The sequence below is a fragment of the Grus americana genome, chromosome 2, assembly GCF_028858705.1.
Source record: "Grus americana isolate bGruAme1 chromosome 2, bGruAme1.mat, whole genome shotgun sequence".
In the NCBI taxonomy this organism is placed as follows: domain Eukaryota; kingdom Metazoa; phylum Chordata; class Aves; order Gruiformes; family Gruidae; genus Grus; species Grus americana.
This window is the reverse complement of record NC_072853.1, coordinates 12,401,182-12,415,440: the sequence shown is the minus strand read 5'-3', so window position 1 is coordinate 12,415,440 and position 14,259 is coordinate 12,401,182. Positions and strand designations below refer to the sequence as shown.

General features: G+C 40.4%; 1 protein-coding gene across 3 annotated transcripts in view; it reads left to right on the top strand.

The window, feature by feature from the left end:
* Positions 1–11,349, top strand: part of NSMCE2 (NSE2 (MMS21) homolog, SMC5-SMC6 complex SUMO ligase) — a 140,328-nt gene extending 128,979 nt beyond the window's left edge. For all 3 annotated transcript variants that reach the window (XM_054814050.1, XM_054814052.1, XM_054814051.1), the window contains 3 exons: positions 7,285–7,385; positions 7,699–7,805; positions 10,962–11,349. In XM_054814050.1, coding sequence (XP_054670025.1) covers positions 7,285–7,385; positions 7,699–7,805; positions 10,962–11,121 — 368 coding nt within the window. In that variant the 3' untranslated portion in view covers positions 11,122–11,349. The remainder of the gene's footprint in view (positions 1–7,284; positions 7,386–7,698; positions 7,806–10,961) is intronic.
* The last annotated feature ends 2,910 nt before the right edge of the window (positions 11,350–14,259 follow it).

Here is a 14,259-nt window from a genome sequence, read left to right as displayed (position 1 = left end):
ATGGTTTCTGCTTGTGAGCTAATATGTAGAGAATACTTGGCATGGATGATTGTGAGAGAATTTGAATTACATTTACAGAACAGACATCCAAGGACTGCTAAGGACTCATGCGTAAGTGGGCATGGCTCCAAACTGCTGTCATACCGGCAGCTTTCTTCTCCCTGCTCCTGTCCAGCGTTAACAGTGCCTTTCTCGAGTCCACTGTGGAAGTGGATTAGGCTAAACAGCCAAAAGGCACTCCTAGTGCAGAATAAGAGCGTCCACACAGTGAGTTAATGCCAAGTAGCTAATGCATTCTACATTCACACCCTTGCTTATTTTGCAACAGCTTCCCTGTGTAGGCAAGCCCTGCGTGTTCATGTCATTTGATGGTTAGCGTTGCATCAGTGACATTCCAGATTCTGACCACAATGTTAGTAATGGAAAGTGGTTCATCTTCTAATGAAATGGTAGGACCATTTTTTTTTTTTTCTTCTGGTTGCATCTTTTGCAACTTTTTCTTTCATGTCTCTGGAGTAAATGTCTTCATTTTTTAAATGTGTGTGATATTCTTCTAATCTCTGATATATGAAATGATCCTCTCCAAGCATGGAAATTGCCTTTATACAGTATACTGTATGAAGCAGTGATTGTTCAGCCTTTTTTCTTCTGGAGAGCAGGAGAAAACCCAAGTAATAAAAATGTTCTTTACATATATTTGCAATTTAGCAGCTTGTGTCTGATACGTTTTTTCCCTGTAAGATATTCCAGTTTTTCTCTTGCTTTGCTCATACTGTGGCATCCCTAACACTTTTGCTCTATTGTCACATGCCTGGCACACTTTCATATAGACCTAGAGTTTCCCGGTCATTTAAGTAGTCTGTTTATCAGTTAGGTTTATTTTCAGCAAGCCTTTAGCACTTAACTTGCTTCTTAAGTTTACACGCCATTGTGGTCGATGATAGTTAAGATGAAAGAATACATCCTTCTTAGATTTTCCAGAAATAGTGGCTCCTCTGAGCTCACTGATGAGCCTTCATGGCATCTTTTTAGGTAATCTTCATCTCCCCCAGGAGCTTCTTCAGATTGAGTCCAGACTGCAGTGATGAGGAAACTGCTGTTTGAAATGTCGTCCACGGACTTTGAAGTGTGGATTTCTCATGTTGGTTTGCAATAACAGAGGGAGCAAGAAAACTCCCTCTGTGTGTTTGCCTACCAACCTGTTCGAGTTGCGTGGTTTATAACCACAGATATCCTTTCTGTTCACATTTCTAGGGACACAGCTCCCACTACACAACAGTCTGGATTTCTGAAAATCTAAAGGTGAAGATGATGTCCTGCTTCTCACTTCGAATAGTGTTTGAGTTGAAGGTTTTGCAGGGCATCTCTGGAGCTTGTTTTGTTTTTTTTTTTTTCTAGGTGGGATTTGTAGTCACATTTTATTTATTAATATACTAAACAGCAAATTGTATCTAGCTTCAAGTGTCTTTCCGTCTCCTTCACTTACATTTCTGTAACGAGTGTCCCATAACATTTCCATCAAATCCTAGTCTCTCTTCATTTTAAGGTCATTCTGGAAAACTGGCATCATCAGTTCTACCCTGTAGTGAAAGGATAAAATGGGAACAGTATTTCCATTTGGAATAGTGTATTTTAAAAGGCCTATAGCTTAGTGGGACAAAATACGGTAAAATATCTAGGTGCTGTGAATTTGATGGCATTAAAAAGGAATTTTTAGAGGATAGTTGCTTAGTGCAGGATACCGTCCTTTCATTCCCCACTCTTACTATGTAAAGGAACTAACAATTTGCTAATTTGTTCATCTAATTTATCCTTCGCACTCCAGGAAAATCAGAATGGCTTATATTTACAGGATTGTCATTTTATTTTGGATCGACCACATGCATGTCTGTGTACTTCTTACACAAATGTGTGTAAAACAGGGCACATAACGAGGGACCTGCCAGTAAATTACCAGCAAATTGCTTGGCCTAGGCAGGAGCAAGTAAATTTGCAATTGCAATCTGGAGCAACATGTTAGAGGCCACCTTCCTTAGATCAACTTGTGTATTGCAACACCAGCAAGTAATCAAATTGTAATGTACTTTAATGCAAAGCCTAGTTTGGCTTGGCTGGCAAATTAAACTATCGTATGCCTCTGGCAAAAGCAGAAAGTCTTTGAACTGTTTGACTGCAGCTGTAGCTTGCACATCTTATTTTCCCTCTTAAAAATCAAATTAAACTGTAACCTGCAGCCTCTGCGGTAAGTTTCAAGGAAAATTAAACTGTTGCTAACCTTTCTAGCAAAGATAACTGTCTCTAATCAAGCCGAAAAGTCCAGGCCCAAATTCCCCTCTCCAAGTTTAGACAAATTCATCGGAGGAAAACTCCAGGGCTTATTAAGTACAAAGATATTACCTCTGAGTCAGGAAGTCCTTGGCCACAAATTGCTTGGGACTGGGAAAGTTTGCCAGGAAGGTATTACTCTGTGCTTCCCCTCTTCTTTCTCTCCTACAGCATTTACTGCTGATCTATCCCAGGGAGAGGACACGGGACAGTTGTTCTGGTCAGCTTCAGCTGGAGACATCTAAAGTCTAACCCAAATTCAGAGCACTGATGGGCATGCTGACCCACTCTTTAAGTGTTGCCCGTGGTGGTCTCAGCAGTGTGTTTTGTGGAAAGCAAGCCGTGTTTGGGCTCATTCCCTCCTTTAGACTTCTCCTTAGACCTTCCTCACCCCGTGCTACCAGTGCCCCAGCTCCAGTCCTGACGCCTTTTCACTCTTGGGCTGCAACTCTTGGATGTGACGATGTCCTTCACCTCCCCCACCTTTCCTTATTTTCTGTGTCCTGCTGGCAGGAACACTTGGCATTCGACTTGCCCTCATAACATGCATGTTTTTCTTGGAGTTCTCCGAGACAGGATTTTTCCCAGCCTGGATGAGTTGCTGTTATTTCTATAGAGTCAGCAGTACAATAGACCCTCTTGGGAGCCAAGACCTTGTCTGTCTAGTGGCTCAAGCTTACAAAGACTCAGTCCCGCATGCTTAACATTACCCTTTGATTTCCGGGATTAGTGTTTGATGGATGGCAGGTGAGAAGGCAGAACAGCGCAGCACAAAAGGAAAGAAATCCCTTAAGTTTACATTGCAACGTGTATTCACTCAAGGCCAGGTTAAGGCAAACTTCTCCGCCTTAGAGGAACAGGAATTGGGTAGAGGACGTAGTTGGCACTGGAAGCAGCGAGCAGACAGCCGTCTGTCTGTCATGGAAGTGACAATGACAATGGAGAAGATCTTTCCTCTAATGCTTTTTTAATATGCATATTATCCACGCTTAATATAATTCACAATATAGCAGTTAATGTCTCCGCAGTATGTTTTTCTCATTTCTAAAAGTTGGCTTAAAAGTTCTCAATGTCTCTCAGCAGAGTAGGTAAAAACTGAGCTAAGGCATATTAGTCACATTTTTATCAAGAGATGAAAGTGATAGAGATATAAACTGCTACCAGCTTTTAATTAAAATTGAATAAGTAAAAAACAGTTGGCAGTTGCAAAATTTATTATGATGTGTTACCAAAAATAGATACCTTTATGAGAATGCAGTTTTATTACAAGAGTGGGCATTAATTAGCTGTAAACATCATTGCCGAGATAGCCAGATAGAAAATGTGTTACTAATACTCATAACAGGTTTCAATTGGCTGGAATGGAAAACTAGAAACTCTTAAGGCTCTTAAAATGTAATCTCTCAGACTACCAAAATAGATTTATATACTTCTGTTACTTAAGGCACCATCTGAATTTCAGGAACAATAACTTAGTGTTTTCTGCATCTGGTTTTAATTTGCAAGGAAAACTCAATTTTAGAAAAATGTAACCTGACTTAGCTAAAATATGTATGACCCAGTGTTTTTATTTCTTCTTTTGATGGAATAGTCAGACTTGTAAGTTAGATCCTCCAAACTTTTATACATTTAATTTGGTAAACAATCCCTTTGACCTTAATAAAAATATCTTCCAATATGAGTTTACAGGTATAGATCTGCAGTTTAGAGCATCTTACTGACCAGTTCAGGATATGCGTGTCTTGTGTAATCTCTGCAAAATTTACTGTAATTGAAAAAAGTTATTTTCCTCTCTCCTCCTGTAATCTAGAACATCAAGCAATAACAACAAATCTGTGGGTGGTTTATCTGATTTATGCTAATTTGCTATTGACATGTTTGAGGTATCACTTGCATCATCCCAGTCTTGCATATTTATTATTAAAAAATATTAGCTGCTTATGAAAAGGAAATATTTTAAATAATTATTCATTTGTGCTGTGATAACCTCTTGAAACCAGGGCCCTGCTCTGGTAGACTGTATACGAAATCATTGCAAATGAAGTGCAACCTGAAGTGTTTAAGATAAGCTTGCAGCAAGAGGATGATTTGAATCCAGGAAGACTAATATACCTCACCGACAAGGGGTGGATCTGAACTCATGGAATTTCAACCATTAAACACGAGGCATCTAAATCACCTCCAAAGGCAGTATGAGAAAGAGGCAAACTCAGCTTGTGATTTAATTCGCATAATTTAGAGACCTGAGACCTTCAGGGGAGACTCAAAGACCAGTATCCAAGCTTCAGCTCATATTTTCAAATTTGGATGCTTCAACATAGTCTCCTAAATTCTTGTGTCGGTACCTCAGTAAGCACACACAGAAGTGATGAGTGAAGTGGTGACTTCGTAGCAAAGCGTGAAGGTGCTGCGCAAAGTGAATGCTCTTCCAGAAGAGGCCATTTACATGTCTAACTTGGAGTGCTGAGCTCTGAAAGTAAAATCACAGGCACAAGGCCCACATTTTAAAACTTTACCCACCTTCCTTGCCATCTACATATTGATACCAAAAAAAAGCATCCTTTGTACACAATCACCTGTCTTAGATCTTCCTAGTACTGCGGTGTTCTGATTTCACTGACCGACGGTGATGCGCTGGTACACTGGAAGTCCATGCCAAGTTCATGAGTTGAAACAAAGTACAACAGAGAAAAATGTGAGTTTCCAGGTGTTTTCAAGAGGAAAGATTAGAGCTGCAATATGTCAAAATTTGCAGATACATGGATTTAAGGAAATTCTGAATCTCTTGTTCTTTGTTGGCATTACTCATAGGAAAAAAATCAGCATGGTATTTAAATAAAGCAGCCCATGCCAAAGCTGGCACCTACCAATATTTGCAATATTGTTTAGCCTTCCTGTCCCAATGGGATTTCACCCATTGCTTTGTGTTTCAAAAGCTTCATTAAAAAACCCACTTTTTGCCCCCAAAAGTTGTATTTTCTTCAAAATACTATATGTTTATGATAGAATAAGCCTTATATATGAGCGATCTAAGAATAATATGTGACAGGTTTTCTTTTCTGAAAACTGGTAACTGATGCAAGTCTTTATACTATTGCAGTTTTGGTATTTACAGTTAAATTGTGCCCACCTTTTCCTTCTGATTCGCAAGCGTTTACTTTTCTTAGGGGTCTGTATCTGATAAAGGTATTATTATTGATTGAATGAGGCATTAGTAAGAGAAACAGAAATACCCTTGATGCTTGCCTGTGTATTGCCTAGGTATTTGCGGGAGTACCTGGGTCAGAAACATTCCCGGATGCTTGGAAAACTCTTGGGATATTGGAAGGGAGAGAAGGGCAAGCTCTGTTAAGGAGGAAGGAAAAACATGCAAAGAAAACCGGCATACCAAGAGGTGCTGTGGTGGAGCGATGGCTCCAATACCAATGCCAAGAGTACCTCAACCAGAGATGTGCTGGCTTACATGGCAACCTGCTCAGTCTAGACTGGGTGTGAGAGATCGTGATTGCTCCCAGAGCGATGTCTGCTCTTATCAGCCGGAAGGTGATGGTATTATACAGGCATGCAGCACTGACCATAAGTTAGGAAACACTGGTCCTTAACAGATGTGGAAGACTGAATACCAGGGATGCAAAGATGCAAAGATCTGCTGATAGTGTGCAATAGCAGCAAAGGGAACCAAGGCTGAGACTTTGTAGAAGACAAATCATGAAGTAACTCCAAACCCTCCGTGTTCACTTGTGTTTCTCACTGTCCCCTTGGCAGTCAAAGCCAACACAGGCCACTGAAGGATTTCATCCTCTCTGAACCTTGTGTTGTTACAGTGCAAACTAGCTTGTGCAGCTAGAGAGGAAAATGTTCTGTTCGGCTTGGGACACCTTGAGGACTACACCCCAGGGCACTGCTGCAAAAACATTGCAGAACTACCCCAAAGGAATGGAAAGTTATGGCAGGTGTTAAGTTTGCTATTATTACCAGATAAGATTTAAAGATAAACAAATGCATTCAACTAAAAACCTAGATTCACAATAACAGAGCAAAGTTAGGAAAAGATAAACCAACACGTATACTTTTATTAAGGTTGTACTTAGCAATAGATACCCTCCTTGCTGCTCCTGTGTCTCAGCTTTTGACTCTGGCTAATTAGTTTCTGCATGGAACGAACCCTGGGCTGGTGTGCCCCTGGGTACGCAGAGTTGCTTACACCTTGCCTTCTTCTTCTGGTAAAGGAGGGGACCTGCATCTTCTCTAGCTCAAGGTGGATTTCTTCTTGTTTGTCTGCCCCTCATTCCCTGGCATTGGGCCATCAGGTGTTTTCTTGGAGATTTCAGTATTTCATTCTGCTCTTCCTCCTTAAGGTTACTTACGTGTCCATCTCAAATAACACTTTCTTGGCTTTTGTTTTTCACTAATTATGGACTTGTTAAAATACAGCGGCATCGCTTTACAAACGATGCATTATGATAAATAGTATAAATTCCTTTTAAAGTATATACTGTGTATAGAGGCTGTATAGCAAGCCCATTTATGACATTCAAACACAAACTGGTCTTGAGGGCAGGACTGTCAATATTCAAAAGCTCCACCTCATCCTTTCTTAGATTTTGGGGACTCCTCGGCATATTACTGGGTTTTGGTGAATTTGAACAGAGAATACCAAAGGCTTTGCATATATTCAGGCCAGCTTGCTCTCCTTCCCAGCCCTTCTTTCTAGCATTGGCTATAAATAGCCACCCCCTTCCCCCCAATGTGGTTGCCATTTAAAAATCTGCATTTTCTAACAGAGACTATAGTATTTTTTGCAGTATCTTGTTCAGGGAGTGGAACAGAAATATGTTGTGGCATCTTAGATATCACGGTGAGATAATGTTTGGCAAATGCTGGGTTTTATTTGCTTATTTTAAGTATTGGCTACCTATATTAAATATTAAATGAAAATTGTCTTGTTTCCCATTATAGTTTGTCATAAATCAGATAATGATAATGAGGCCATTGAACAAATCGATGAAGATATAGCCGTGACTCAGAGTCAGATGAACTTTATTTGTCCCATTACACAGGTATGCTATCACTGCTACTATAATCGATTGGGAAATAGTTATATCATATTCTTCATTGGATTGTTTATTATAAATCTGCAATACTTGTTAAAAATCAGGCAGTATAATTTACAAGCATTATCAGAGAAGAGCACCATTGCTTAATCCTGCGTAAGTAGGAATGCAGCTTACCATGCAAGACCTGACCCCGTAGTTTCAGTGGAATGCTGTGTATGAATAGCAAACACACTTCCTGCTGGTTTACATAAAATCTCATAAGAAGCACTTTCATGGGTATTATCAATTACTTTAAATCAAACCTTATTGATTACAGATGGAAATGAAGAGGCCAGTTCGAAACAAAGTCTGTGGACATACTTATGAAGAAGACGCCATTCTAAAAATTATCCAGACTCGAAAGCAGCAAAAGAAAAAAGTCCGGTAAGCTAACAAGAATGTGTGGAAAAACTATTTGCTTTGCTGTGTAAGTGGAATTTTACTCCACTTGTTCTAGGAAATGTATTTGGGTTGGCAAGGCTGCAGGAAGTAATACTTCAGCGTCTGCCCAAGTCACAGTCTCCTCATTAGTACTGTACACGTGAAGGAGCTTTTCTTTTTAATGAAACAATGTGCAAGGAAATACTCAGGAAGTGTGTGGGGAAGTTACAGCTACTCGTGGTACCTGCACAACAGAAGCAAAGACATTTCGTATAGCCATGAACAACAATGAGAAACTTCAGCTTCCTAAAATTTAGTTGCTCATTTTGTTTCTACTGCTTATCTAGCAAGCCCTGAAGTTAATGAAAAAAAAAAAACATCTCCTCTGTGCACCCTTTTTTGCAGTTACATTCCAATACAACTGAGAAATATTAAGACACTTAAATGAGTGTTAAAGTATTAAAACACAACTTTTTTGGTAGTACAGAGTTTAAGACTGATCAGATAGATAGAACTTTAAGAATGATCAGACATTGTGCAGTTCCTACTATGATGCAATTAAATAATTCTTACTTTATATCATGAAAGCAGCCTGCCAGTTTCCACACAGGACATATTTTTTTGAATGAAAAGATGTAGCAGTCGAATTTTTAAATCTGAAATTCTCCCCAGTGAGTTTCAAATTTAGGATCGTTTTGATTTATAAAAACAAGAAAAGGAAAAGGGGTCAAACATTTCATCATTCGTCATACCATTTCATCATTAATTTCACATTTGTGAAACGTGGACTACAGCCTCTTGCTTTGGGGTTGATGACCTCATGGAAACTTACCAGTTGTAGACTTTTTAATATATGTGCAGTTTGCACACGCTCAGGAGGGTCTATCGGAGACTAGCAGCCTGATTTCCCCAAAGATAATGCCACAGGCAGCTCACTTCCTCCATCTGTTGCTCTTGCGTTTCTGTTAGACTCTACATACTCCCCCATCTCCGGGGGGGAGTACGGAGGTGCAGTGGGACTTCTTATTCCGTGCTCCTTCCCGGCTTCAGGAAGGCACTGCTATGAAATCAAGCATGAGTTGGGATGTCCAGCCACTACCTTAGTGTCACGACAGCTTGAAGAACAAGATGGAAGTACCTTGCCTGTGTTATGAGGTCTAGGGAGATGAAGTGGAGTGGGTGCAATATCCTGGGAATAACAAGAAGACCAGCAGATGGATGGAAACTTGGCTGGAAAAATGAACGGAAGTTGGGAAATAGCTCACAAGTTTGAGAGAAGATAGTGAGTGGTCTGGAGGATAGGGACAGGCTAGGAAGCATGCGCTCAACAGCCCAAAACCATGACAAAAATACCTTCTGCAATATGGAACTGAATTTAAGATGTGTATATTTAAATATTTCTCAATCAATCAGGATTTCTTTCTAAATCCATCAGGAAGATGTCATGGTAGTAGAGATTTTTGTGGTGGATCAGAAGTTTCAGCACTGCTGAAAAACTAACAGGGTCAACATGATTGAATTTTATTTTACCTTTTAAGAAATTAAAGATTTAGAGTAAAAAAAAAAAAAATAAGCTGTACAACACTTAGCTTTAAAAGCTACCTTATACCCAAACTGAAGTTATTTGTGTGGTCTGAATACTGGCAGTTCTTCATTTTGAGCTTTTAGCTTGCAGCCTTACCATTTCACAGCAGTTATTCCAGTATGCTAGAAAAACACACCCCCCTCAAGGCTTCACTGTAACTAAATTAAGACAGACTACTTGGTTTTCTCTGCCCAGTCTCACTGACCTGCTGTAATTTTAACCTTTCTCGTGAAAATGCAGTCAGTTTTGAAAAAGCCATAGTCTGCTGTGGTGGGAAGACAGGCCAGCTGATGCAACAAGTTCCCCATTTGAGCGCCCCGTTCCCGTGGGGCTGCTCCTTGACTGCGCTCCTGCCAGCAATAGTCAAGCGGCAGCAGGTGCCTTGGTAGAGCAGAGCCGTGATTAGGGGGATCCTCTCTACCCTGACTCTGAAATCAAAGCTGTTGCTCGCTCGGGAGTTACAGAAGTGTCTGTTTCCTCACACGCGCTTGCCAGTTCGAATCCACGGGATCCCTTTGGTGCACTTGGCAGGGCAGTAGCTGAATGTCAGCTCTTCAGCTGACGCACGCACAGCCACCGGCTTTGTGCCGATAGACTCACCGTAGACTCCTTTAGGCAACTCTTACGTGTCTTGGTTTGCTCACTATTTTCCACTGCCTGGAAGGACATACTAATACTTTATGCTTACAGGAAATGTGGGAAACTTTCAGAGCACTTGTTATTCATTAATCTGGCAAGCTTATTGCTCTAGTAAGGTGATAAATGGGAAAACTGAGGCACAGAGCAATTAAGTGACTTATCCGTGATAAACACAGTAAGCTGTGGACAAATCTGGAGTAAAAGCTATGAGTACTGAGTGTAAATAAGTTCAGCACCTCTGACAAAAGTTACTCCAAATAGAAGAAAAAATCAGGAAAAGTCTTATTTCTGACTACAGGTACCATCTGTGCACGTTTGGGCCACTGCCAAAGGAAGATGACCTTTGGTCCCTGAGTATCTTTCACCCTGCTGCCTCAATCTGGCTGTTTCTAGTAGTTGTAAGACATTTTGTATTTGATTATCATTTAGAGGCTGTTAATTTGACCCCATCTCTCCTTTCTGTGCTTTCTCAGGCAAATTTTAACACCAACTAGATAGTCCATTGATTCACCAGTCAGCCTTTGCAAGTCTCATTCTCTTTTATCTGTTTCCCTAGAAAGCAATTTCCCTATTTATCTATCAGTGAAGATTATACTTCTCCACTGCAGATTAATAAGGTAAAAGGTAGTTACGGGCAGTTACCATCATTACTGATGCAGGCAGCTTGTGTATGTGAAGCAAGAGTGATCTACAGGTGAGAGGCTCCGTCTCTCGCTGTGCTCCTTCCTTCAGCTGTTGATTCCCACCAGTTTAGATAAATGGATTTATTTTTCCCCACAGAGAGCTGGTGAAGAGCAAAAAAAAAGGTAACGAGGAACTGACAGAGAGAGTGAATCCCAGATAAATACAATAAACTAGCAGATGTTATGTAAAAGCCTATATCTGACAAATGCAATTCTTCCGATTTAATGGAGTCTCTCTTTTCTTTTTAACAGATGCCCTAAAATTGGCTGTAGCCATGCTGATGTAAAAGGATCAGATCTTGTGCCAGATGAAGCACTTAAAAGAGCGATTGACAGTCAGAATAAACAAAGCTGGTCAACACTGGAGAAGTCAGCTGGATACACCGCTGCCACAAAGAAAATTTGTTATTAGGGGTCTTGTGAGATAAGCTGCTGATTGTAAGTAGGTTGTGTAACTGATTGTTATTTAAAGTGTTTCATTTATAGGCAAAGTTGAAGGTCTCAGCTGTAACTGAAAGCATTTTTTAAACTGCCGAATATGAGGAATTCCAGTTTAACTTGTTTGTTGGTTTTTTTTTTTAAACCTTCCTGAAATTTTAAAAGCTTGCATTTGCTAAATAAAACGTGTTCTGCAGCATTTAACCTTCCTTGTCAGTGTGCTAATTTTTTCAGCATATTAGAGATGCAGATTCTGCTGGCATGTGATAGCGAGTGCTTTGCTCAATATTGCAGATAGTTCTGTTACTGTTCAGGGCGCTCTGAACAGGGATTTACCCAAGTCATATACCCTGCTTGGGAGCACGTCCGTGTTTGAATAAAACCTTGGGAAACCTTAATAGAGCTTAATTTGCAGGAAGTGCCACACATCTGTGCCTTGCGTGTGGACACACAAAATTACCACTCGGCTTTGAGGATCTTGATCTTGTTCTTCTAATCTTTGAATGCTCTGCCCTAACTTTGCTTTTTCTTTTGAGATTTAGAACAGCAGCTTTTATTTCAGGGTTTTTTGTGTTTGGAAGTCCCAGAGGGCTTTACCTTAATACTGTAAGTTAGGAGACTACAGTTATTTACAAATGTATTCCAGTAACGAATTTGTAGATAATACAAATGTATTGTAACCGTATGCCTCGAATTGAAAAGCAGTTAATCTCATTCTATATAAGCTTCAGATATCTATGCATTTGGGCACAGATCCCCCCCAAAAAAGGACTTAAACTTTGTGACACTCCGTATTTATTACCTAAATTGATCTGAACACATCTAACAGATAAGGCACAATATATATATGAATTAGATATGGCCATGGGTAAAAGGAGCTGCCTTGGTGGTCAGATGGCAATTTTCTCTTGCCATATGTGAAGCAGAAAATACAGGTTTCTTTGAGCTTTGGGATCCTTAGCGGGTTAGATGGTATTTTCCTAGGTAATTTTTCTGACTTTACAATCTGACATTTAGTGTAAAATGTAGCTAAGGTACCGAAATGCTAAGCTTTTCACTCTGGGTTATTGTTTGCTAACAGCTTTCCTTTCATAGACCATTATTAACCCCAATTACACTTAAGAGTGCAAACCACTTCAACCTGAAAATGTTGTTTGGTAATTGAAGAATATTAATCTGGAAGCTGATTTCATAGCTAAAAAAAGGGAAACGAACCATTATTATTTGCACTGAGCTTTTGTGTTCAAAACACTTCATGGGAATTAGCTGGGTAATTTTCGTGATGTGGTCTAACCCCAAAGGTCCGTCTTTTCAAAAGTGAGCAGCGATCATGAGTGCTTCTGTCTGTGGAAGCCCGGCTGAAATAGCTGAAAGAGACTGGGGGGCGGTTGCGCAGTATGCACCCGTTTGTATTTTCATGTATAAAAATCAGGTCCCTTTTAAGACATCTCAGGTCTCAAACCTATAGTTTTTAAGTCAGGTCACTGATTTTTAGTTAAATACCACAAGGGAGGATGCTAACTATAGCATTTGTCAAAAAAAAGAAAAGGGGGGGGGGGGCACGGAGGGAATGTCCTAAACTGTTCATAGCTTTTTGTTTCATCTTTAAGTTTGTGGTTAAATTTACTCCAGCACCAAGCAGAACAGTCAGAAACAGAAACTTGTGTTGGTTAAACAATCTCTGCAGTTTCTGACAGAGATGCATTAATGTCGTCCTCACAGATCTAATTCAATCCCTGGTAGTACTCACTCTCCCAAGATTTCACATGCGAAGTTGTACATACATTTTACATGGCCGCAGCGTTGCACTTCACATTTAGTTCGTGTAGGTGTCTGGATGCTTGAGTGTGCCTTCCAATAACACGTATCATTATAAATACTAAATTGTACCCAGATTAATTCATACCAACAAACTGGTGGCAGCAGGTTTGGTTTGCTACGTGTGCTGTTTGTACGAGTATACCCTTAGATAGCTGCAGTTCCTGATATGGTCATTACCCTCGTGTTCCAATGAGTAATGCTATAAAGGAGATTGCTGTCTTGGTTACACCTTGTTGTCGTACGTGAAAGAGAGAGGCTTGACCCATAGCAGCGCTGATGGCCTTAGTGGAAGCTGTGCTCAACCTGTCCCCGGGTTAGCTAATCCACAGGTAATGATGTGAGCTGCCTGCTTAAGATGATGCAGCAGGGAGAAAAGAAACGAACAAACCTGAAGCAACACTTTAAATGAAGAGCACAAATAGTCAAGCACTCACTTATTGCCACTCTAAGTGGAAAGGTATTTCTGAATGTTCGCATTCCCGCCTCAAAATACATGGTCGTCCTTCTCTCCTTTGCTAGCCCGAGCCAGGCAGCATCGGTGACTCAGAGAGCCCGAGCAGCAAGTGCAGGTGCAGCCCAAATCCTGAAATCCTTCTCAGTCTTCAGCTGAAAGAAATGGACTGATTTTTGGCAGCACTCACCCGCTTAGCTTTAATGACAATCACATCTAAGGTGAAGAGGCATGTGTATTTAAATAGAGGTAGGTTTTTTTCTTCTGTCATCGGAGACCTCTTTTCAAGTACAGCTACAGCCATGTTAGCCAGAAAAAGGCAAATACTCATGCAGTTATGTCAGGATTGCTGATGGGAGTACTTGAGTCCCATCAAAATCAGTGATGCACCACATAGATTCAACTGCTAGGGAAAACTGCCTGCATTTACTGAAATCAATGAAGTTCTCCCCAAAATGTTTGCCATTTCTGAATTTAAACTATATCATAGCATCCAAAGAATCCTACTATGATCAACGATTATTTTTTTTCTCTGCAACTAGAATTTCAGCCATCCCGCTGATTTTTTATGGCTGGTTTTCTCTTGTTGTTGGTTCTTACAAGTAATTTTCCTTCTGAAGCTGAAAGATTACAGGCTTGGTCATCAGCATGAATTGCAGCTGGTGCTTTACTAGGTGGAAGGACACCACTAGCCTTGGCAGCCGGGGAAGGCTTCTGCGCCTGTCAACTGACCTGAGATGGAAATTATAAACTGCTACTGATTGATTGGGGTGGCTGCAGTTACCAGCAGCTCTTTGCTCTTCCGTTTGCAAAGTTTGGGGTTTGTTATGCAGTTGTGAC